This window comes from Ptychodera flava, unplaced genomic scaffold (genome assembly GCF_041260155.1).
Source record: "Ptychodera flava strain L36383 unplaced genomic scaffold, AS_Pfla_20210202 Scaffold_30__1_contigs__length_3116999_pilon, whole genome shotgun sequence".
Classification (NCBI taxonomy): Eukaryota; Metazoa; Hemichordata; class Enteropneusta; family Ptychoderidae; genus Ptychodera; species Ptychodera flava.
This window is the reverse complement of record NW_027248352.1, coordinates 1389379-1416378: the sequence shown is the minus strand read 5'-3', so window position 1 is coordinate 1416378 and position 27000 is coordinate 1389379. Positions and strand designations below refer to the sequence as shown.

General features: G+C 37.5%; 1 protein-coding gene across 1 annotated transcript; it reads left to right on the top strand.

Annotated features, from left to right (window-relative positions):
• LOC139127258 (uncharacterized) lies at positions 1–25126 on the top strand. The gene is made up of 6 exons (XM_070693169.1): positions 1–374; positions 17812–19079; positions 21165–21248; positions 21460–21846; positions 22664–22909; positions 24699–25126. The coding sequence occupies exons 1-6, from the start codon at positions 97–99 to the stop codon at positions 25124–25126; spliced, it is 2691 nt and encodes an 896-aa protein (XP_070549270.1). The 5' UTR covers positions 1–96.
• Positions 25127–27000: the final 1874 nt, after the last annotated feature.

The following is a 27000-nucleotide window of genomic DNA, read 5'->3' as shown; positions in this document are numbered from 1 at the left end:
TATACAGATACTCATTTCTTAAAACCAAAATCACAGTGCAATCGTATGCACCTCTGCATAACATAGTTCACAGTAACAAAACAATCGATCAGCACCATGTTGAGTACACGACGTCATAGTCCGAGTGGAAGTCCTGGTAATGGCGAAGAATACAGTAGACGTGATCGTCAGCGAATCTCTGCTGCAACCGACGCCGCCATTGAAAATATGCGAGCCATGGGTCCGTCTCCATTTGCGACGGGTCACCAACCAGACACCCAGGACAATGAAGCCGAGCCAGATACTATTGAAAGTGGTCAGACTGCTGTCACGTCTTCAAGTCCAAGTACCTCGCGAAGAAATTCAAAGGATAATGGAAAGGAAGACAAGCCAAAGTAAGTTCATTGACATCATATCTCTCGGAGTTGAACAATCTTAGCTCAGGTGATAACTCTGGGTTTTCGAACGACTACTAAGGAATGTTGGAATGCACACCTCATTATATGGTGTATGCGTGTGTGACCCCGTGGTATTATGTTCAAGCCAGTGACTACCGTGGCCGAAAACGACACAGACCCTCTTCAGTTTGTAATTGCGTCGTTCTGTTTAACCTGCGTCGTTCTCTCTTGACCTGCGCTCTTCAGTTTGTAATTGCGTCGTTCTGTTTGAGCTGCGTCGTTCTGTTTCGACCTGCGCTCTTCAGTTTGCAATTGCGTCGTTCTGTTTGAGCTGCGTCGTCCTGTTTGACCTGTGCTCTTCAGTTTGTTTTCAGCATAACACGGAAGTACTGGAGTAAACATTTTGTAACAAACATTGAACGGTCACTTGGAGAATACCATTGCAACTTGGCATGGGTGCCATGCCCGTGGAGTCATACTATTAGGTAGTAGAGGGAGAGCAACTCCACACATCGTTCACATATTGGTTGTTTGCGTTTAATGTATGGTGGTGGGTATTTTTTGTTTCACTGTCTTGTGTACAGAACAGAATGGGTACGGCGAGACAGCTGAATATGAATGTCAGTGCAGTCTGTACAATGGCAGAATAGGTACGGCGAGACAGCTGAATATGAATGTCAGTGCAGTCTGTACTCCAGAGTTGAGACACTGCGTACGACACTAACGCTATGTTTCGAAAGTTTGCCACACTTTCTTTATCAATCGCCTCAAGTCAGGTTCAGTGGATAAATTTCGTGGTATAATGGCAGATTGTACGTATTCCTATGTTGTTCCACTGAAGGTTTGTTCTTTCATTCTGGAAGCTAGGATGTCTAACTTTGTTCTATTGTGTTAAATGTTGTGTTCGTATTGTGTTTACTAGACTTATATATATATATATATATATATATATATATATATATATATATATATATATATATAATTTACAAACAAGAGAAAAAGGTACGAAAAAGACAACCGAAACAGAACACAGACAAAAGACAAAGAACAAGGATAGCACTTATAAAAAAAGACATTCTCAATCTATGATTCAAAGTACATTACCAGAATATGCCAGCGGGTCCTATACTTTTCAGTTGTGCTATTTTTGTAGGAAATGTTTCTCTCAACTTTGTGTTTTTGTTTGAGCTCCGTTATAAATAAATAGAACAGAAGAATTTTCTTTTTTGTCTACACTTCTAGACAAGAACTGTTTCCCTAAGATAATGTGCACAGTAACAACATGTTTTTACTGTAATTTAAACAGCAGGGAGAGAGGTTATGCCTCCATTGTTACCCACTTGCCACACGTGGTGGGGCAGACTGTTTACATCCTGAGCATTTTTGAGCAATTTTATAGGAAGGAAAGTGAGGGCAACTTCACACATCGTTTCTACCTTTGTTCATGATGCGGTACATTGAGTCGATTAATGTGTGTATATCCAATCTCTCAAACTCACTTAACCATAGTGCGTCACTCTTTTCCTTATTGATCTTCTGGCCGGGGATGTTGCCGAATGAGTCAAATATTCTGAGAAATTCTTCGGCAGATTTCACATCTGATAACATTCAAGTCAAGTCAAGTTTATTTCAGTACTTATGGCCACCGGCCAAAATGTACAAAACTTTAAGTAATATAATACATGGGTCACTGGGAAAAAGTAACGTACGGTAACACCTGATCATGGAAACTAATTACAAAACAGACGACAAGATTAAGTAGAATTTACGTTACTCATATAGTCGTCTCTACGCTTCATTGCAAAAAATATATATCTACTGAGTTGTCTTAGAGTTTTTAAATTATTACATATGTACCACAGTTTACTTGCATCGAAGCGCGCGCGTACTACCGGTATTTGCACTGCAGTGCAATACCAAAACATTATGCCATACCTTTATGTTAATGAGTATTTACCAACTTTGACCCGGAACTATTTATTATTGTTTGTAAACACAAAAAATGCCGTCTACAAGATTTCATTTCACTTTTGTTCGATGCTCGTTATAGTAAAATGCATGACATTACCGATTAAAAACTACAACAAAGAAAAATCCATGTACCTATTATAGTGTGAGGATGATTTTTAGTATCCGGTAGAGCAGTTTGTTTGTCAGCAAAGCAAAAACATTGACAACGGGCGACGTCCGTTTCTAGCTCCATGAATGGTGGCCGCCGTACCACGGCGGCCATCGAAACACACGTAACTGCTGGTGCAGCAGAGCCAATTAAACAGTTATTTTCAGAGTCGTTTTTGCCAGTAGTTTTCTCACCGGACATTCCCTGTTTACAATAGAATGTCACTTTTGCATGCACTTTATCCTGTGCTTGTGTGTCCTACATGCTATTGATAACAGTGAGCGCTTGTGTGCCACGGTAAACACTGAAATTTGATCGTTCGACAAGTTACATTTGCCGTATCTTACTCTTAAATTTCCCGTAAAACTCTTCAAACTGTTATTTGTATCGATCATTTAGAAGAATTTCGAGCTCAACATGTAAAAAAATCAAAAGCGTTCGCTTCCATGTTAAAAGTTCTCTTAATTTGGCTATCTTTGGCATGTTGCTACGTATGTGTACGTGTGAGCATGGAGGTAGTAGAGAAGGAGTCACAACTAGGAGGAGATCAAAGGGACCATGTGTTTTGCCGCTGTTTGCCTTACTAACTACTCCATTAGCACCAACGGGACTTGCGAACGCGTTTTCTCGGATTTAGGAAACAAGATTAAGTTCGTTCGGGGTCGTTCGGGTGTTTCGGCCGTCCCTCGGCAGTTGACAGATCTTCAAACATGGCGTCACGTGTCCAAGCGTCGCGTCGGGAAGTTCGAGTCGTTCCACTGATTTTGATGTACACGATGTTAAAGAGGTCGAGGAACAGATAATTGAGGAAGGGAGCTTTTGTATCTGCAAAGGCGCGGAGACTGAGTTGATGATAGCTTGCGATTACAAAAAAATGCCATACATCGTAGAGCAGCATTGTTAACACGCCAACTTTTTTCCAAATCGAGTTCTTGGTTCTTGCCGTGTTTTATCATGTTGTACTGGCATTAATGTATAGGATAAAGCCCGAGTACGAGGGCTCTTCTGGTATATAAAGTCCAACCCAACGATAAAATGTCGAGGCCGCAGGCCGAGACATTTTATCGTAGGGTTGGACTTTATATACCAGAAGAGCCCGAGTATGAGGGTTTTATCCGACTTAAAAACTATCGCCCCTAACTGATATATTTTTGTTTCCAATGTGTTTACGTCAACCGTCCCCTTTGTCAATGTAACATGTTTAGGATATGAATTAAAACTTTTATTTGTGAAATAGCCTTCCAATGTAATGGAACATCCTATAAATGCCCTAGGGCACATTATATAAATGCCCTTGGGCACAGCAGATTTTGTGTTGCAGCTGGTTTCCGCTGTGTTACCAAATTTGAATATTAAAACGTACCAGATGTCTACAGAATATGACATGTTCACTTTTGATTGGACAGTACTTTACTACGGCCCTGTCATTCATTTCTGGAATTTGGTGACCAAGGCTTTACGAGTAGATAAAACACCCTGAATTGAGCACTCTGATTGGTCAATCAACAGTAGATAGTTTTTAAGATAAAGTTAAATAAGAAAGCATAGCTTTTAACTGCTACGTCCATGACTTTAATGAATGGTCGCGATATAAAAAACAACACGTACGATGCATTGAAACAAAGCGTCGCCTATGGCGTCGCTGGCGTCGCGTCATAAACACCGGGAAACGCTACAAGTTTAACCCACGCTCACGGCAGTGCTGCAGTCCGCTGCACCATACTCAGTACATGATTGAAAAGTTCGTGATCAGAACTTTCATTCTAACAAGGAGAGGTTCCTGCGATCGAATGTAAAGTATATAAAAAACGACGTTAAAATTACCAAGATTTTGAGAATGAAAAACTGAAATTCCTGTAACTTCACTTTTCGTGGACGGAACGTGTCGGTTCTTACACTATCATGACGCACTTGACCCAAGCTACGCAAATACAGTCTTTGCGCAGGCGTTATGACACTGTGGAGAAACTGAGTCGCATTGGCAAACCCAGGTTAATTTCACTCGGTTCGGTTGCGAAGGTACCGTCGGCAACGCACATGGCGGGAAAGGGGTGTTAAACAATGGACATAAAGGGATTAAACCAATGGTGCACAATAGTAATAAACGTAATATCTCAGTTGTGACTCCTTCTCTACTACCTCCATGGTGTGAGCGATCGCAAGCAGAGTTCGAAGTTCGAGCCCTTCGACGTTCCTCTTACGTCATCCTTGATAAACAAGTAAACAATAGTTTAGCCAATCAAAATAGAGGGTGTGGCGGCGTTGACCAATGAAAAGTGAAAGCTGATTCAATGCCTCATTACAGTGATGTCAATGTTATATAACTCCGCAGTGTCGCCCTGAAGCTTTGACAGACAAGTAGTACGCACGACTAATCGTCTATTCTCTCGATAAATGATGCAAATAAAAGACAGAACATATGTAATAATAACAGAACCCCATGGCCTGTGAGTGCACGCGCGCCGTACTAGCGGTATTTGCACTCGTGCTGCGGTGTATTCGGCTGTCCTTTCACTCGCTTCGCTCGTGAAAGGACTGCCGCCGAATACACCGCAGCACTCGTGCAAATACCGCTAGTACGGCGCGCTTGCACTCACCGGCCATGGGGTTCTGTCATATTATCTGCTGACATCAACAATGTAAACTTATATAAAACAGGTGGGTTGTAATAATAGCGTGATATAAACTTTATCCTCAGATCTTGATACCTGGGACATACAAGTGAAAAATGGAATTCATCTTCCACTTGGTTCATGGAACACAAATCACATGTTCTGTCTAAACGTTGGGTTTTGTTCCATCGTCCTGTCTCTATTTTAAGGGAATGAGCTGAGGTTCTGAATTTGCAGACATCAAGAAGAAGAATTTAACTCGTTAATTAACCACACCAATATTGAACAAGCAGCTAATTGTTTGTTATCAATGATTAAATCTGCTGCTGATAATATGAAGGTTATGTATAGGTATGGTGGAAGACCACATGGGAAAACAGACTTGTCAACAAATTCATGGTATGACATTGCTGCGAATCCGTAGCCTCTACCACTCGGGTAGGTTGGTCATTGGAGTGGTAGGGCTACGATGTGTAATACGCAAATATCGCACAGGATACGGCCTTGGCCAGAAATTTTCAAAGGCACAAATTTGACATAACTTTTCAAAAGGGACCGTGTCCGGTGTTCATATAACCTACCCGCTCAATAATTACTCGGTATTTGTCATTTTTCTCTCCTCCAAATGGATTTTTCGCAGCAAGACCAACGATCGCCTTGCATAACCGCCATCTTGAATTTAAAGCTGCTTGACCCATGACGTCATGCAAGTCTCGCAAGTTCCCGTTCCTACTTCATTTGCATTCAGATATCAACAAACAACACGTGCGCTGACTAGTATTGCTGTCTCAGCATTGTCGGCTACGTTATGCGAATTTTCGCGTGGTAAAAAGTGAATGAATAGAAAGCAAATTACTTTTAACTTCAAAAATTGTGAATAAAATATGTAATAAGTTTATAAATAAAATAAATTGTTGAATGACACTAAACTTCTCCAACTATTATCCATCATGCAAATTATGTTAAATTCCCCAGAGAAATTTTACATTATAGATCATGATGTTCTCCATCACATGTAACACAAAATAAATGCAATGATCCTTTTATTTACCATATCGTAATATTAAACAAACTTGGTAGAGCTGATGTGTGGAGTTGCCCTTATTTTCCTTTACATCTTTCACATTTTCTGTTTTATGAATGCCTTCCAATGGAGACTTTTCTGTAACCTTTTGCTCTCTCCTCAAAGACTTCTCCACAGTTCATACATTTGACCTCCATAATGTTTCTGAACTTGAACTGAACCAACACCCTAACTTCTTACTAAATTTCAAATGAAGGACCACTTATTATTATTATATCCTTTATTAATCCAATATAAAAATTGAAATGTGTTGTGGTGTACACAGTCTAAAAAGAAATATTCCACAATATATAAAATACAAAGAGATCACACAGATTAAAAAGCACAGTTCCAAATAACAGACAAAGCACTTGTCGATCAACAACAATACAATTTAAATAATTCTAACAGTAGCCATTAATGAGTTTGTTTTTTGTTTTTTTTCACCTGTTAGAAAATTGGTTTAGAATTCTCACTGCTGAGGGTACAAAAGTATTTCAAACCTGTTTGTGCGGCACCTTTACTGAATAGTATCTGGTACCAGACCTCATTTTAGTGAAATTACTATTCAGTTGATGGGTTTTGTCAGACAATGTAGATGTAGATTTGTTTTTCACTCATTTCATATACAAATCATCAAAACTATACAATTGTACGCCTAGAATATTCCTAGCAGCTTTGATGATACGATTTATCTGAACTTTATTAGAAGAGGAAATACTACCGCCCCAGCAAGAAATACAATAACAGATGATTGACTCAACCGTGGTCTGTAAAACATATGCAAAATGTTCCCGAATACACCAAATCTATGCAACTTACGCAGAAAATACAATCTTTGCTGACATTTACGGTTTAACATATTCACATGGTCATCCCAAGAAACCATGTTTGTAAGAAGGATCCCAAGATATCTATAACTATTTACCCTTCCAACCTCCTCACCTTTGATTTTTAACGGAGGTGGACTGATTTGTTTTTCCTGAAATCAATTATCATTTCTTTTGTTTTCTTTACATTCAAAAACAAGCTTAATTTATTATCATCACACCATGTAACCAATCTGTCCACTTCTTGCTTATAGATTGTGTCCTGATCTGCTGTAATGAGGCCAATTAAAGACTTGTCGTCATCATTACTGTCCGCATGTATGGGGGTTACAATCAGATGTAAATATGGTAAATAATGACGGTGATATAACCGAGCCTTGAGGCGAGCCGGTATTTGTCAATCGCACATGCGATCGTATTGAATTTACCTTGACAAACTGTGGCCTCCCAACCAAAAAATCTGCAACCCACCAATAAATTAACTGCCTGTATACTGACATATTTTTCAATTTTCTGATTAATAAGTTTGGTGAAATAGTATTAAATGCATTTGAGAAGTCCACAAATAAAATTCGAACAGATGCATTGGAAGTATCAAGGTGTTGTGTGAGGGTATGTAGAAGACAGAGAACTGCGTCTTCCGTACTCCTGTGTTGGCGGTAAGCAAATTGCAGTGGGTCTTGGTACGGTAATGTTTGAGAAACCAAATATTTTAGGAGGATTAACGACTTAAGATGTCGTTATGTGCGCCTGCATTATACAATTATTTTTATACAACTATTTTTATACAATTATGTTTATTTATAAAACAAAAGACTCTTTCATAATATGCATGTCAAGCCCCCTCCCCCTTCCAAATTTAAAAAAAATGAAATATAAAAAAGTGCAAAAACACAACTCATTCCAAATTTCTTTTCTTTTATTTCCTTTTATTTACAATATTTACATTTCCGGGGTTTTTTTTGCGAAAATACGCACAACGTTGCCGACAATGCGAAGTGTGAAAGACGATGGTCGAGCGCACGTGTTGTCTGTTTACTAGAACGGGAACGTGCGAGACTTGCATGACGTCATGGGTCATGCAGCTAAAATTCAAGATGGCGCTGACTTCAAGGCGATCGCCGGTAACAGTTGGAAAACCCTTTAAAAGTAGGTAAACTTGAGGAATACCGAGACATCTTCCGATGGATAGATGCTAAATGGACTTTGGACCAAGTCTATGGAAATTATTTCTGTAAAGATCGAAAATTGGCGTTCAAATTCGCGCCGTTCGAAATTCCGTGCGCATCGGCATAGTGCATGTGTAATACTATCCTGTGCGATATTTCAGTTCTTCACATCGCAGCCCCCACTCCCAGCAGAACACGTCAAGGAGTGGCAGGGCTCGTTTTCGCAGCAAGGTATGACAGTGATTGTAAAAGGTTTAAACGTATTGTAAATTCAAATTAAATCATTATAGGAACAACAGATCTGTTGACAATTTAAAAGAGTTGAAGAAATATAAGAATGACTACAGACAAATTGTCAGTCAAAAGAAGAAAGAATACAACCAGAGTAATTTAGATAAATTACTGTCAGCTTCCATAGAAACAAATACAAAGCATTTCTGGTCGCTTGTGAAAGGTAAAGCACCTTCACCTTCTGCTAGTATTCACAAGGATGAGTGGTTCAATTACTTTTCCTCTCTTTTAAATACACCTGGTATGGTAAATGATAATTTTTCTCATTTTTATAATGAAGTTAAAGATTTTGTTGATGGTTTTGAACAAGGTGTCCTAGACTTTAGTGTCGATACAGAAGGATTGGAAATCTTGAATGCACCAATTGCACTTGAAGAAGTAGAACAAGCAATTAAGAAGTTAAAGTGTGGCAAAGCACCAGGATTAGATGGTGTAACCGCAAGTATTTTTAAAGAATGTCCACTTTCTGTGAAAGAAATGATTTGTAAGCTTTTTAACGCCGTCCTGGAGACAGGCAATTTTCCAGCAGCATGGGTAGAAGGGGTTATTACTCCGATATACAAGAAAGGTGATAGAAATTGTGCAAATAACTACAGGGGAATAACACTGTTGCCCATAATGGGTAAAATGTTTTGTGGTATTGTTGAAAATAGACTACAGAAGTGGTTAAAAGATAATTATCCAATTGTTGACGAGCAGGCGGGTTTCCGCAAATCATTCTCTACAGCTGATAACATTTTTTTATTTTACATACCATTGTATCCAACTATTTAGATCTGATAACATTCGAGTGGTGTCATCTGCATATTGTGCAATTTTAACTCATTTTGTTCGATTTGAATGCCCTTAATTGTTTTGTTTTGTTGTGACGAATGGCGATGGACAAAATTTCTAAACTAAAAACAAGTAAGGTGAAAGAGTATCACCTTGTCTTGAACCGCTGCTAACTTAAAATTAACCAGAGGTGACACAATTATTAATGACTAGAAATATCGCAGTATAAGACTTTGACCCATAGAATAAAAGATTCACCAAAATTAAATTTCTTTACAGCAAAGTAAAGGAAAGGCCACTCGATAGAGTCAAATGCCTTGGCAAAATCAATACAAAGTAGAATACCAGGAATATCGTTTTCTTTTGTAAAGTGTATTGAGTCTAAAATCTTGCAAACAGCGTCACCGATGTAGCGACCTTTCACATATTAACCAGCTTGATTTGGGTAAATTATTTCCGATTAAACTTTGAAATTCGAATTAAAAGGGCCTTGGCAACAATTTTTATAATAAAAGTTTAGAAGAGAAATAGGTCCCCAATTTTTCAGCTACAGACGATCTTTTTCTTTTTTATCAATCAAAGTAATGGTTGCTTGTCTTTGGGAAACTGACACTGACAACTCTCCATATAGACGTGTACATATAGTTGAAACTCAGTACAATTAAATTACCATACAAGGGCCAGAAAAGCCATTCCCCGGGCTTTTTATTACTGGACATGTTTTTCGAAGCTTGGTAGCACTCTTCGAGACTCAAATAACCCTCACAAATATTTGTTTTGTAATTCTGACAGTAAAGGAATATGCAAATCGCCAGTGAACTCTTCTGGTTTTTCTTCAGGAAAACAATGTGTAGTCTGGTATAAATTTCGATAAAATTCTTTCTGCGTGTTTAAAATTTCATTTAAATCTGTAGATGCTTGAAGTTTACGAATGTGATTTTTGTAATGATTTCTCTTTTCAAGCTTCAAAAAATAAGCATTGCTTTTTTCACCAAGCTCATGTCGTCTTACTCTAGCACGTTGAATAATACCTTGTGTTTTGACTTCGTAAATATCATCTAAAGCTCTCTGAACTTCATCAATGTCTTTTCATGTTTTTCTATTTCACTTTCTTACTTTTGAGGTCCTTTTTTGTTGCTCCAGCTTTTTTTCCTAGTGTCTTTGACACTTAGCCCGTTTTTGCTGTTTTTATACAAAAGTCCATGATTTTATACTATTTAAGCCTTGGATCAAGAACGTCAGTGAAATATTGTCCCAAATATTTTTTTTCATGCTGCAAACCTTCGAGCAACCAATAATCGCATACAGAAGGAACAGAAGTATGCGATACACTTACAAATGCCTGACTTCACAAAAGCTACAATAGATGGCACTCCGATTCACATGAGCATACACAAACATTACAAGGCCAAACCGTAGACATAGCTTCCGTAATTGAACAACAAACTTCAGTGGAACAACATATTAACACATAAAATCAATCAATCATTCAACATGTCTCACCAATCAAAAATGAATTTTAAGTGACTGATGAAGAAAACCCTGTTTTCGAAACGTAGCTTCAAAGGATCGCAGTGTAACGCTAGTCTCTTCGCTCCAATGTGGGTTAACAGCAAGACACGTAAATTACGGGTACGTCTCGCCATGGCTAATCAACCCTTTACATAAAACAGCTAAACATTATATACACACACATAGAATCATACACAAAACGCAAACAACTCAGATATGAACGATGTGTGGAGTTGCTTTCCCTTTATTACAACAAAACAAACTGAAGAGCGACGATCAAACAGAACGATGCAGTTCAAACAGTACGACGCAATTACAAACTGAAGAGCGCAGGTCAAAACAGAGTGACGCAGTTCAAACAGAACGACGCAATTACAAACTGAAGAGCGCAGGTCAAAACAGAACGACGCAGCCCTAACAGAACGACGCAATTACAAACTGAAGAGCGCAGGTCAAAACAGAACGACGCAGCTCAAACAGAACGACGCAATTACAAACTGAAGAGCGCAGGTCAAAACAGAACGACGCAGCTCAAACAGAACGACGCAATTACAAACTGAAGAGCGCAGGTCAAAACAGACCGACGCAATTACAAACTGAAGAGCGCAGATCAAAACAGAACGACGCAATTACAAACTGAAGAGGGTCTGTGTCGTTTTCGGCCACGGTACGTGACGGATTTGAAGCTTTAAAACTTCTCACGATTCTTTAACTCTGATTTTTAGAATCCCATAAGGTTATTTACAGCAAACACGCTCTTGTATATTCACGAAAATTCATTGACAAGGAAGTATTGCAGAAAGCGACATTTTATCCATATCATTACAACTGAAATACTACATAATAGTTTACAACATTTACTGCATTCGTTCGATTCTACGAGCCCCTTTTCACTGCAGCCGAATGTCGGAAAAAAGATATGAGGATGTCAACGCTAATTCGAAGATAGTCATAATTTATGTTGCAAATTTTAATGCCAAGGGTTTGTTTTAATTCACACAACAGAGAACTCATGCTGTTCGATATCGACCAATGGCCACACTGCGTAGTACACCGGTAGTCGAATCTGTACGAGTATAAGTTACTTGGCGATCTAGAACTGTTGAAATATTTGCCAGACAACTTTTACTGTACAATACCATTAGTGTTTAATCTACGTATGTCGTGTACATGATAACCTACATTTATGCATTCAGCACGATACCTAGTTAAAACAGGCAATAATGCCTTTCAGAAATATGGTTGCCAAATTTAGACTGCCTGTAGAGGGAAGTCCCGAATGTTCCCCGAACTATGATTGGTCAATTCACGAAATGAGTCAAAGGTGCATGAGGTCAAAATAAAATACTGTTCAGTAAGCAGAGATTATAAGAGGGGTTTCTTAGAGGGGTTTTGTTTGATATGTTCTGTCTATGATTTTTAGTTCCCATTTGCCGTACATATATGGCAACTGGGAGGTTATATGGTTGAAAAAATCTGTATGTGAGGTGTCTGTCTGTCTGTCTGTCTGTCTGTCTGTCTGTCTGTCTGTCTGTCTGTCTGTATGTATGTATGTATGTATGTATGTATGTATGTATGTATGTATGTATGTATGTATGTATGTATGTATGTATGTATGCATGCCTGCCTGCCTGCCTGCCTGCCTGCCTGCCTGCCTGCCTGCCTGTCTGTCTGTCTGTCTGTCTGTCTGTCTGTCTGTCTGTCTGTCTGTATGTATGTATGTATGTATGTATGTATGTATGTATGTATGTATGTATGTATGTATGTATGCATGTATGTCCGTCCAACGCAAAAACTCATGAACTGCTGGATGTATTAACCTGATTTTTGATGTAGTGATGCCATGATGCCATATATGGTGTAGATGTGCCGTTGTTAAAATAAACTTTTTAGTCTCATATATATGCAAATTAGGTCGAAAAACCGGCGAAAAAGGTCAAAATCAATAACTCAGGAACTACTCATCTGATCATTGTTATATTTGATTCTTAGGTACCTTAGGCCCAACTCAGTTAAACATATAGAATTGATGTCAATATTTGATGCTTTCTATTTTTAATGAATTTTATTTCTTTTTTTGCTATTTTAGTAAAAAAACTTTTTCTCTTAAACCAATTGTCGGATCGCTTCAAAATGTGGTGTGCAGGTGCCTTGTGATAACTTAAACCAATTGTCGGATCGCTTCAAAATGTGGTGTGCAGGTGCCTTGTGATAACTTAAAATAGAATTCATCGATATTATGGCAAAATTTGCAGATTTGTATTTTGGGGCAATTTTTGCCATTTTAGTTAAAAAAATCTTCTTTGAAACTGTGTATGCCATTACTTTCTAATTGGATTTGCAGGTTCCTAGGAGTGACCTGAAGATGACTCGGTGAAATAAAGGCAAAATTTGCAAATTTGTGGTACTTTTTGCCATGCTTTCAAATTTGGCACACAGGTGAAATATAGTAGGTCATTCAATCAAAGTCAAGTACTGCCTGTGTGAATGAGCATGTTACAGGCTGAGGTGTTATTTCTAGGAATGATGCAATGTTAGACGGTAATTGACATTTAACCGAATTCGACTTACATTGTATGTAACTCTTTTACTGTATAAACCCTATCAATTCACCAAAAAAAAGTAATTGAATTAGGAAATCAACAAAGCCAAAATAATTTTAGTGTAGAGTTAGTAGAAAGTTCAACATTTTGGACAGTTCATAGCGAAGATTGCATCAATGAAAAGGCCCAAAAATTGTGCTGTTCTAATAACCCGACCAACTCTATTTTTACCCGCCGATCCTAGACTTTTACAGCTACGTAGATGCAGAAGTGAAAAAAAGAAAGAAAGAATAAACCCGTCAAATCACGCATGTGAGAATAAAGAGAATATCACGCGAGAACTAGCTTAAAACCTATTACGTCATCCATCGTTGCACCTACGTTACAAAAAATATGGCAGGCAGCGATACGCAATACATGTACTGTACTGTTACGTGCATTTTCAAATGTGATCATGGCAAGGCAAGATCGGGTTTTTTTGTCTGCTGTAAATCGGAAACGAACTTTCGAACAAATTCTTGATTAAAACCACCAAGGTTTTTCTGAATGTTAAACATCAGACATATATTTATCTACTGGACCATTGAGGTTCGGGAAGTCACGAGAGCAAATATTTGTGCAGTCTGTGAGTGATTGAGTTATTCAGGTAGGCATAGAGCGGAATCGAGTTTATTTCGGCCAAAAATAGTTAGAAAAGGGAGTTTTTTCGTGCGCAGTACAAACCGGGACCGCGATCGTCGGATTTCCCTATGAGAGCCGGAAAGGCTAACGCCGGTAATACATAGCATCCATGCTACAATTAACTTCAACGTGAAGTAAATTAACTTTTGTTCTGAGCCACAGCGAAAGATGAGGCATTACGAGAGCCAAGAAAACATTTGATTCATTTTAAGTTATGGTGGGCGACCGGCATTTTGCACCAAGGAAGACAAGCAGGTCTGAAACTGGACATACTGTAATAGTAAAATGTGCTGTCAAAGAAATATGCTTCAGCCAGTTGCATTCAAACAGACATACTCGTCAACCAGTAGTCCAATCTTATGATAGAACTGTTAACAGCTACAGGATTTGAACCTCTGAAAAATGGGTAGTTAAAAGTAAAAATATTTTGAACCTACCTACCCTACTTTTTTGAAACTTTCTAAGCCATGTTATCGGAAAAGCACAATTTTTTTAGCCTAATGAAAAATATCTTGACATTTTTTGTACAGTAAATATTATTCTGCATCAATGTATTGTGGAATATTGGTGCAAGTTGCTATCTTATACTGAGTTTTCATAAAGAAAAGAGAAGATAATGATTTGATCATGCTTTGTGTATGAACTGCAGATTCCATTATGACTAGTACGCTTTTCAAAACAGACCTTCAATTTGCAAACATCCAAACTATAATTGAATGATGCAATTTGCAGCTCGAATGGTGCTTTAGAAATACTTTCACTTCGCAAACATCCCAATATCTCTGCTATATATCTCTGATATATCAAGGTTACACGCCAAAAGGGTGCACAGAAAATGTGACATAATGAGACAATTCACTGTTGGTATGATGCTTTGCAAAAGAGACTTCCATTTTGTAATGCTTAGTTGTGTGCGCAAACGACACAAGAATGAGACTGGGTGATGCTATTTGTGGCTGGTATGATGCATTTTATGCAAGTATGAGCCCGTGTTGAAATTCAAAAACACACTGACCCCCACCCTTTCCATGGGGCACTTCAAAAACATGGTGACGCCCCCATCACCAAAGTAAAAACCCAGGTGATCCGTCCCCATATAGACCCGTCGCAGGCCCAGGATGAAGACAATGACAAGTCCCCTTGTGCTAATTAGGGAGCGTTCAGTTATTATGGTCGGTGGTGGACGGGCAAATTCTTCCTGTGCATCAGTCAAAATAAGTGAACCCCCTTATCATTTGATAAGTGACATATATTTACTTAATTGGAATAGGGTTGTTACAACTGGGGTGTGGACAAGTATTGACTTTAGAATTTCACCAATAATGTTCGTCGACTATACATGGGGCTATATTAAATTGTGAATAATTTTTTTTTCCAATGAACAACTTGCTCTACTTGTGCATATACTGGCGTAAAATAATTAACATAATTGTACTTGATTATAATGTGATGGTTAAAGGTGCACATTGTGTGTACAAGAAATCTGATTTTGGAATTTCACTAAGAATCTCATCCACTAAGATGGGAGTCTATGAGGAAACTATGAATAATTTTTTCCAATACAAATATTGGTTAACTTGTGTATTTATGTTCTATTGATTGGACTAGGGTGGTTACGAGTAGATGTTTGTGCCTTAAATCGGATTATGGAATTTCACAGAAATGTCGTTTACATGGTAGTCTATTAGGAAACTATGAATATGTTTTTCAATGAAAAAATAGGTTGTTCAGTGTATTTGTGTACTCTCGATTATTAATATTAATGTACTTGATTAGACTAGGGTGGTTACAAATGGATATGTGTGCAAGAAATTGGATTTTAGAATTTCATTGAAATGTTGTCACTATACATGTTAGTCTATGAGGAAACTATGAATATTTCTTTCCAATACAAAACTATCTAAATCTGTATATATATAGACGTTTGATAATTCATTTTAAAGTGGTTAGTTAGACTAAAATGGTTAAAGTTGTTATGTATGCAAGAAATTGGATTTTGGACTTTCACCGAAATGTTGATTCACTATACATTGGAGTCTATGAGAAAACTATGAATAATTTTTTTACATTGCAAAACTAAATTAATTTGTTCTTTTATAGGTGTTAGATAATTGATACAAATGTATTTGATTTAAAAAGGGTATTGAAATTTTAGATGTTGACAACAATTATGATATTTGAATTTCACCTAAAAGTATAATTTCACTTTTCCTAGTAATAGTAGTCTACAGGTAACTGTTAAATAACTTCCCTGACAAAACTTTCTATATCTTTTATTTGTAAGTGATAGGAATTGTTCATTGCCCTCAGTGAGCTCGATTTACAATAAGACGAGCCTCAGAGTTGCCAAGTCAAGATGTTCGTGTGATAGATAATTATCCTTTTGTTTAGATTTACAGTTAAATGACTTCAGAGAATGAAATCATGCAGCTAATCATTTTTATCTCTCAGAATGTATCTGAACACTGAAACTGCTTTTTGACGAGACGGATACTTATGAAAATTATCTGATCCCCTCTGAGCTGTTTGAAAAGTAAATCTTTGCAGATTTCAAATTAAGATGGCCACACTGGGTCTTGACAGCCCACCCTGACCGTAATAACTGAACTTTCCCTCATGTGGTGGCGAAAGAGTATCGAGTGTTGAATGGTACTTAATTGAGACGTTCAAAATACGACTTTTCTATGGTAAGCGATATCTTATTGCTAGTTTTTAGTTTGACTTTCATCGAAAAGATCATGTCGTACATTAAAGAGGGGTTCAAAAATTCGACTTTTATAGTTCGTTTAGGTAGCTAAATCCAAGTGCTCGTTTTGAGTTTTATACTATCGAAAAATCGTGCTTTGCTCAAATATTCCATATCAACAAAGTGTGAACTGCTTGTTTCAGAGTTTGAGTATCAATATAATCGATATTTCAAAACCTGACAGTGGATTCCCACTTAATCCGCAGGGAGTGAACATAGGACACACAAACAATGACATTTTTCTCGACTATGAGGGCAGATGTCGCCGATTCCATCATCATCATTATCATGACAATGCTCTATTGTTTCTGTCAGAATATGGGTTTACCCCGGAGAGTCTTATGCATACCAATTAACGACCATCTATGAATCAATAAATAATCCAGAGGAGTCCTATAAGTTCACAGGGTCTTAGATTTGAGCGAGTATGATTAAAAAAATAACAAACAATAATGTAATATATAATGTTGATAGCAGTACACACTTATGTTAGTGTTTGCATAAAGTATAATAGAATGTGCGTTCGGATTGTTCAGTTCTAACTCTGTTACATGTCATATTTTCCTGCAATAATCAAAAGTCGAATTATCGGCACCTTAATAACTTAAAGGCGGAGCCTCCTTTTAAAAGGACGCGAAGCTACTGCGGCGTTCATTGTGTAAGTGGACACGAAACCGGCAACACGCGGGCACACGCTCCAGAAAATGCCATTTTTTAGTTTTTTTCCGGCCGCAAAAACGCAGATAGACTGTCAAGCGGTCAGCGCGAAGCTGCTGCTGATTGAACTCTGTGGTTATATTCAAATTATAACGCGACTGGAAGACAAATTTTAGGAAATTTGAGCGTTGGTGGGGAATCAATGACCATTGGCGACCATTGTCAATCAAACGCTTGTGTAAATTGTGTTTGTAGATTAGCGAAGATGACAAAAGGCTGAGATCAATTTGTGTTATTAAGTAATAGAAATCAAACATCGTACTGGCCAAGTGTTTGACTAGGAGGAGAACTCCACTAATGCGAGAACCTGGGATTGAAAATTGCGGCTTTAACTAATCTTGTTTTCCTGTTACTGTATTCTTTTTGCACTAATACAGGAAGCATATGGGAAACAAAGCCTTGATAGTTGGCCATAATTGGGGAGGTCCATTACAGGGAGGTATAACTGATGCTGTTCATCTATTGGCACGTCTTCTACGGGAATTGGGAATAGCTGTATACTGCACCACTCTAACAGCTACTGAAGACGAAATTAAGGAAGCAAGAGAATATGGAGTGGAGCTCATAGCACCGTCGCCCGTTAAAAGGTTCAAGGTTAGAGGTGGAAAACCCGATCCTGATTGGCTGTACCACCATAAAGATTACTTTCCGAATTTGAAAGAGTTGGCCAATGTCAGATTTGTTTTCGGCTTCGGAATGATAACGTCGGAGGCAGCTTTTGAAATCGAAAGAGATGTCTTTCCCAAGGCAGCATTCTACTTGATAAATCTATTCGGCAGGGACGTTATTACCCCTGTCGTTGCTAGTTGTGGTGCTCCAGAGCTTGAATTGCGCCGAGAGAGTCTGTGCAAAGAAGCTGAAGATTCACGCTACGTGTTCTCTGTTGGTGGCAGTACTTTCAGAGAGTACAAAAAAATGTACAAAACATCTCCAAACATCAAACACTACAGGTTATCTCCGATCATAGATGAAAGTCATTTCCAGATTCCTTCCCCAGACCCTGTCGATGACGATGACGAATTTCAAATTCTTTCATTGTTTCAAGAACATGAATTAGAAGATCTTACAAAAGACAGCGTTATCATGAAAGCTATGAATGCGGTTGCAGTTTCCTTCCAAGAGAATTGTAAGCCACCACCCAAATGGAGAATTCTGGGAGTACCAAAGCGCTGGGAATCTGATCTTAAAGACCGGATGGATCCACATCCCAAGTTGAAAGTCGTTCTTGCTCGAATGCCATCAGCTAAAGTCTTAAATGATGAAATCGGCCGTTCAAATCTTGTCCTTCTTCCTCCAGCTTCTGTACATTATGTCAACCTAACACTTGCAGCTATGTCTGCTGCCGTTCCTGTAATTATTCCTGAGGAATCAATAAGCCATAATCTCATCAAGAAACATTTCTCTGATCACGAAGAAGAGCTCGTCGTAAATATGAGTGATGAAAATACTTTGCAGGAGGCTATTTTGAAATTCTTGTGCAAGTATGAGATTGCCCTTGAGCGGGCGAACACAATAAAAAATACAATACAAAACAACATACAGCAGGAACTAGATAAGATAAACAATGATTTCTTTCAAGTAGCAAGGGATGATGCAAAGACCAATAGTGGAAAAGACCCGATATCTTCTGAGGAGAAAACAAAAGGTATAGATTTTTGCTCAAGTGTTTACACACGTGAGCATATGTCGTAGCGATATCTGTCTGTCTGTGTGTCTGTGTGTCTGTCTGTTTGTCTGTCTATCTGTCTGCCCGTCTGTCTGTGCGCTAGATATCTCAAAAACGGCTTATCAGATCAAAACTAAATTTGGTATATAGATTAACTTTGCAAATGGCAAGAACTCATTAGTTTTTGGTGGGTGTGGCTTGCTTACTTTTTGCTAATTTTTATAATTAATGATTTTAGAAAAAATCAATATACATTGAGAACGACTGCACAATTTGATGAGACGTGCTACAAATGTTGATCACACCAAGATATATTCGCAATGGGAACCATTAAGGGCTGACATGAAAGATAGTTGCTAATTTGCATATTTAATGAACTTTCCTAATTAGGGAAACATATCTGATTTCACTTGATTAAAATTGACCAAACTTGGTATGTATATTGAAGATACAATAAAGATTATTGAAAGTCATAAAGCTTTTAAACTTCAGCCAAGTCCTAATTTGCATATTTAATGAACTTTGCTAATAAGGGATATATATCTGAATCGATGGGAACAAAGTTGATGAAACTTGCTTCATATATTGAAGCATTGATACATTTATATTGAAAGTTATTAAGCACATTTACTTCAGCCAATTTCCAATTTGCATATTTAACGAACTTTCCTAATTTGGGATTTATATCTGAATTAACTTGATTGCAGTTGTTGAAACTTGCTATGTATATCAAAGATACTAAAATATAACATTATTGGAAGTCAAAAGACATAATGCTTCAGCCAATTCTTAATTTGCATATTAAATTAATTTTCCTAATTAGGGATATAAATCTCAATTGACTTGATCAATATTGATGAAACTTGCCATGTACATTAAAGACACTTTAATACAATATTATCAAAAGTTATTTAGCATTTTCTCTTCAACCAATTCCTAATTTGCATATTTAATGAACTTTCCTAATTAGTGATATATACCTGAATTAGCTTGACCAAAGTTGATGAAACTTGTCATGCACATTGAAGATACTATGATACAACATTATTGAAAGTCATTAAGCATTATAACTTCAACCAATTCCTAATTTGCATATTTAATGAACTTTCCTAATTAGTTATATATACATCTGAATTGACTCGACCAAAGTTGATGAAACTTGCTATGTACATTGAAGATACTATGATATCACATAATTAGTTTTACTTCAGTCAATTCCTTATTTGCATATTTAATGAACCTTCTTAATTAGGGATACTTATCTGAATTGACGAGACCAAAGTTGACGCAACTTGCTATTTATATAATAACGATACTATGATACAACATTATTGAAAGTCATTAAGCATTGTTTCTTCAGCCAATTCCTAATTCACATTTTCAATGATCTTTTGTAATTACAGATATATACTGGGATTTACTTGATCAAAGTTGGCAAAACATGCTATGTACATTGATGATTATACCAGCTTAAAACAATATTGAATGTCATTTCACATTTTAATGTCAGCTAATTTATAACTTGCATATCTAATGAGCTTTCAAAGTTTGGTATATATGGCTTGAAGGACTTGGCCAAAGGTAATTACATTTGCTATATAAAGTCGTGATACGATGACAGCAGTCAAAGAAATTTAATAATTTTATTTCAGCTAATTACATAATATTTTAATACCTCATGGCCTTTCAGAATTAATGTGGTGAATATTGTTCATTATGTTGATCATAATGTTGATCATAACACTTTCAATGAAGTTGAAAACATGTGGAAAAAGTTCAAATTCACACATAATTACTGCAATATACAAGAAACACGTGAGCATTTTCAGTTCATATCTGGTCTATGTTGATAATGTGAATTCAACATCAAAAATATTTAAACAAGCAAGGCCTTACTTGACCGTCTCCTTGTGTAATAACATGTCTTCTTTACATTGCTTCAAGCCAATGCACTTGCACAGGTTCACTCAAACTTTAATATTTTAGTGTGTTTGCTGCAATGATTTTTATTATTATCGCCATGCACATATGAGAGACATTTTATGTTTATTTATTTGTCCCTAGGTACTCGTGAAGAAGATGATGAAACCAAAGAAGCAGGGTCACGATCCATTTCAAAGAAAATGAAATTGCAGGGGGGTGATCAATGTAGGTTTTATCTCCGTCATCTCACTTTGTAAAAAAATTAATTCTGACACTTCAAATACTGGTAATCGGACAAATACAATATATTAGTAAGGTTTATTGATGTGGTATTAGAATTAATTTCAACGGGTGCTAAAACTTACCTTGTCCATTATATTTTTATACACAGTGTTTACACATAATGGATGTTTTCCTTTCATATCAACATTTCTAGGTGACATGAAGGTGAAGGTAGAAGTGAGCGAAGTCGTTCCAGAGAATGGAAGAACAGTTGGGGAAGTCGAGAGAGGTTTCTATGAAAGTGAGGAAGTGAAGAAGAAGACTAAAGAAGTTCGGCAGACACTTGATGGGCAGCATGATGAGATGAAAGTGAAGGACGTTGGTAATGAAAGTATTTCCTATACAATGTCCTGTCAGTCATTAGATGCACTGGAATGCCTATTGGGACTGTATGAGAATGGTAAACTGCAGGATCTGATGGAAGATGAGTTCCTGACTGATGAACTCCTTGATAAAATTGGAGCCTTTTATCTGGCAATTGACGTGACTATTGACTATGAAGAGTACTTCATGTGCAGACAGGAGCTGATCCAAAAACATGGTAAATAGACAAATCATTCCATGCCTTCTCCTGTGTGAATCATATCCATGTAACATTTGTAAGATTTCTGTGTAATGTTTATGTATGTTTTCAATTGGTACGTTCGCGTAGAAGTCTTTAAAATGGTGTGGTCAGAGTTCATAATTTCTTATTTTACCTCGTTAACCATGAAAAGTATAACATCGTTTAATCCCAAGTAAAACGTTTTGAATTACAATAGGCAGTATTTTTGCATACTGACAATTCATGAATATTATTACATATTGGAAAGTCTCCTTTGTGTACAAAGTGGAAAACTATTAAATGCATGTATGTAGTTGTGAGCTCCTAATTGCTGTCACTACTGTTGTTGAAAAACTTTAAAAATGATGATTGTTTTCAGGAGCATAGCATCTTTGTGTAAGTTTCAAATTTTTTTTTGTAGACAACAATATGGAAAAGTTTGACTGAAATTCAGAAAACGACTTGCGAATATTTTCCCTATAAAATGACTTAAAATGGCACTTTGTTGATGTAAGAGACATTTCAGCATTTTCTCGAAATGTGGGGTATCCAGTTAAAAGGGAGATTGAAAGTAATGATATGCGATTGACTTCTCTTTTACCAACTATTACATCTGTGAAAAAAGTGGGCCCATAGTGACAACATTCATTTGTTCTCACTCAGTGTTGATATATCAACCAAAAATCAGTTTTCCCGCTCAGAAGTGTACTCATGCAAATATTGCAAATGTTTCCATCTCCCTATATATGTTTTGATCGCACTTTTGCAAGATCCAGCATTCACAACTTTATACTTCACTTCGGTCTTCATCTAGGGATACCTTCGCATAGTGATAAGCAGCCAATAGATCATGGGACAACTAAATCTGCAGACAAGCCACTCAGAAGAGTAAACAAAGCAAGAGAACTCCTGAAGGCTTTTCAAAGGGAGGGAGATGACGTGACTGAGAGTCAGATAAACATACTTGACCAACTTTTGCATGAGAAGGAAAAGATGAGACAGGCGACGCACCAGAAATCTCTCCCGCAGGTTTTGGTAGAACCGGAACGTGATGGCAAAGGTCTGTTGAATGGATAGCGCCTGACATACCTGGATGGAGCGATCCAGGACAAGTATTTGTCCCTTTCATTGTCCATTGTATTTTGTACAAACAACACAATGTTTTAAAGGGATAAATACTTGTCCTGGGTCGCAGAAAATAATTACTTCAAAGGGGCAACGAGTTCACCCCTTTAAAGTAATTACTTTCTGAAAGTCTAGATATTGCTGAATGCTATGATTTATATTTTGTAGTCGTTGTCGAACAAGCATAACATAACAGAAAATTTCAAACTCCCAAAAATCTATTTTTCCCTTAATAGTAATAATAATAATAATAATTTAATTCTTAAAAGAAATGCACTACACATACGTCTCAGTGCCTTTAACACAACAAACAAAACAAAAGACAAAAACAAAAATCCATTACAAGAGTCACAAGTGGAAAAAGTCCAAAAATCCAAAAGTAAATGAAAAAAGTAAAAATTCAATAAAACGCATTAAAAAGCAGGCAAGCAAGCAAAATGACCCGTACAAGACTCGTATGGAATAGGAAAAAAAAAAAGAAAAAAAACAAAAAAAAACAAAACATTTTTTCCCTTCCAAACTACTTTTCCCTTCCCCTATACAAACGCTGCATTCCATGTAGCAATTTTACAAAGTGCCTGCGATTTTTGTAAGGGAGTCTAAATTATGTTCAGTAAATTGAAAATTATCTGACTAGTGACTGGTCAGCGATGGAAAATGTTCGAAAGTCCTTAACGAAAAAAGTACAGTAGTCGAAATAATTCTGGGACACACTCTATGGGTTCATTATGTTGTAAATCGTTGGTGCTAGTTTCGATCTGAAACACTCAGCGTTTATTCATGGAAGGTAAAAACTGATTTTTAAAGATTATGCAAGCATGATCGTTATGTAAACAATAACTACAAAACATAAATCACAGCATTAACCAATAGGTTTTCCGAAAATATGCAACGTGAATGTGGTTACGAGCTTAATTTTTGCAGATAAATAATTGCTTGGAAGTGTCTAATACTTGTCCTGCACCCTTAAACATCTCACTTTGTGTAAGCAACGGGCCTGCCTCTACTTACCCTTCCACTCTGCCAGTGTAAGAACGGCGTTTTTGAGATATATTTGTCTGCAGCCCTTTCATAATTTCACAAATAATTGATGATGAGTATATTGTTGAATCTGGCTACACACCGTAAGCAGATGATTGATTTTCAGTGACAATGAGATACCTGAATTTTCCCGAACACGACTGGATAGGTCGATAAGAATCTGTATAGTAAAGTTGGAGTTGTGTTACAGGGAGGGAGGCCTGGGACAGTATCTTTTTTTTATTTGTGTGGGGAAGGAGGCGAATCAAACATGGATCATTAGTGCTAATGATGTCCTTCTGTTTTGTACACACTTAAGTGCAATTTTTTCTAAAAATCACAGTTGTTAGAGAAAAAACAATCGAACAAAACAACGAGCTGAGGTGACATGTTTCACATTCTGATCTTTAGAAGATTTATGTGACGGTCGTGCGACATGTTCTCACGAATAATTTTGCTGTGGGATTCGATTAATTCCAGGCAAGACTTTGAAGTTTCTCAAATTACCACGCCAAGGTCCTGTAACAAGTGTTGCTGGTAAAAATTCTTCGTACCCCTGTTTTATATTTTGAAATTTCCGATGCAACATGCCCTATGGACGCATCAAATCTCCAGTTTTCTGTTTTGCTGAAGTGCGAATTTAGCGAAATCACTTTCAAAATATTAAACACTTTTACAATTTGATAACTATTGCCTTTGTACAGATTCTTCGTTGGCGTTTCAGCAACAAAGACCTTCAGATGACTCTGAATCCACACAGATGACCGATGTACATCTACTGACAGATGAAGAGATAGAACAGAAGAATGAAGAACTCGAGGCCAAAGTCAACGAACTCATGATAAGTAGTGGGATAGGAAGGTCAAGATGTAGAGAGAAGGGACAAGGACGAGACATTGGAAAAGCTTTGGCAATGGAGGGGGCCAGAGAGGAGGAAAGTAAATTAAACCCACTTCTAAATGAGTTTCTTCACGTGAAGTCGCAGACGCAAGACCATGAGACCTACAATCCTGAACTGGTGATGAAAACTGAGAAGATATCAGCGTATGCAGACCACATCGTTAGTGATGCTGAAATCCCCGAAGAAACAAAGGAGGTGTACCTGGATGTGAGACGGGTTGAGAAAGGTTAGTTTGAAAATTAGAGTTTTAATCTACAGTTTTGTGATGACTTTCCACAGTCTTTCAATTAAACAGCTGCAACGGCAAAAATCTACCTTTATCCTGACATATAAGCTGGAATATTTGGTATGCACATTAACAAATTCCAACTATAGTGCCATGGTAACACGTCAGTTTGCGATAACAGAAGAATCAGTCATAAAATTAACGCTTTTGTGGTCAGTTGTCAGTGGGAGCCAGCCAGCAGACTTTGAGATGTCGGAAACATAATGGGTGTTTACAAGAAAAGACGCCATCTTAAAGCACAGGGTACAGGGGAAAGTCCCTGGGTGGGGAGAAAGGTGTTTTTTTGTGCAACGGTTTACCTTATTTGATTTTATTAATTTTGACTGTGATATTTCAAATAAAGAGTTCAACTCTACACCGTCTGACTGCTTTATCATTACCGACAAGTCCTTATCTCCTCTCCAACTTGTGTATACACCACTGTGCTCCGAAAACATTGCCAACTTGCTAATCCGCTGTCCGTATCAGCGGATTAAGTGATTGAGTCAACACCACAGCCGTCCCACACGCAACGGAGCACAGTGGTGTATACACAAGTTGGAGAGGAGATAAAGGACTTGTCGGTAATGATAAAGCAATCAGACGGTGTAGAGTTGAACTCTTTATTTGAAATATCACAGTCAAAATTAATAAAATCAAATAACGTAAACCGTTGCACAAAAAACACCTTCCTCCCCACCCCAGGGAACTTTCCCCTGTACCCTGTGCTTAAAGCCGCACTTTTCAATCCCAGGTTCTCGCATTAGTTGAGTTCTCCTCCCAGTCAAACACATGGCCAGTAAGATGTTTGATTTCTATAACATTAATTACACAAACTGATCTCAATCTTTTGTCACCTTTTGCTAATCCTGCAAAAAGAGCTTATGTAACCGTTGATTGACGGTCGGTTCAAATTGCCAACGGTCATTTATTCCCCAGCACCATACTCGAATTTCCTTACAAAACGTCTTCCAGTCACGTCAGAATTGAAATATAACCACAGGGTTCAATCGGCAGCAGCTTCGTGCTGACCGTTTGGCAGTCTGTCAGCATTTTTGCGGTCGGAAAAAACTAAAAAGTGGCATTTTCTGGAGTGTGTGCCCTCATATCGCCTGTTTGGTGTCCACTTACACAATGAACGCCGCCATAGGTTGGCGCCCTTTTAAAGGGAGGCTCCGCCTTTAAGTACACAATTACAATGTGGAGATGAAAATGATAACATTTTTGTAACTGCTACGATTTGACCCATGCCAAAAACGAAACAGCAGAATCATACTCCCTGCCCACCCATTCAAACTTTGCAAGTTTCAGGTTGAGCAGTAGAATGAGTGAAATTTCCGATGTGCTAAGGCAAACCAGATATGAACTGAAAATGCTCACGTGTTTCATTATATATTGAAGTTAGGTGTAAATTTGAACCTTTGCCACATGTTTGCAACTTCATTGAAATTATTATGATCAACATAATGAACAATAATCACGCCGATTAATTCTAAAAGGTCATGAAGTATACAAATATGTAATTAGCTGAAATAAAAATATTAAAGTTATTTGACTGCTCTTATTGTATCACCACTTTATATAGCAAGTGTAATTACCGTTGGCCAAGTCCTTAAAGCCATATACGCCGAGCTGTGAAAGCTCATATATGCAAATTATAAATTAGCTGACATGAAAATGTGAAATGTCTTTCGATATTGTTTTGACCTAGTATCTGGTATAATCATGAATGTACATAGCATGTTTTGCCAACTTTGATCAAGTAAATCCCGGTATATATCCCTAATAAGCAAAGTTCATTAAATATGTAAATTAGGAATTGGCTTCAGTAAAAATGCTT

Excerpts from the sequence above, each read along its gene's own strand:
- LOC139127258 (XM_070693169.1), top strand. The coding sequence starts at position 97 with ATGTTGAGTACACGACGTCATAGTCCGAGTGGAAGTCCTGGTAATGGC. Across the intron at positions 19,080-21,164 it reads TTCTGAGGAGAAAACAAAAG|GTACTCGTGAAGAAGATGAT; the intron begins GTATAGATTTTT and ends ATTTGTCCCTAG. Across the intron at positions 21,249-21,459 it reads ATTGCAGGGGGGTGATCAAT|GTGACATGAAGGTGAAGGTA; the intron begins GTAGGTTTTATC and ends CAACATTTCTAG.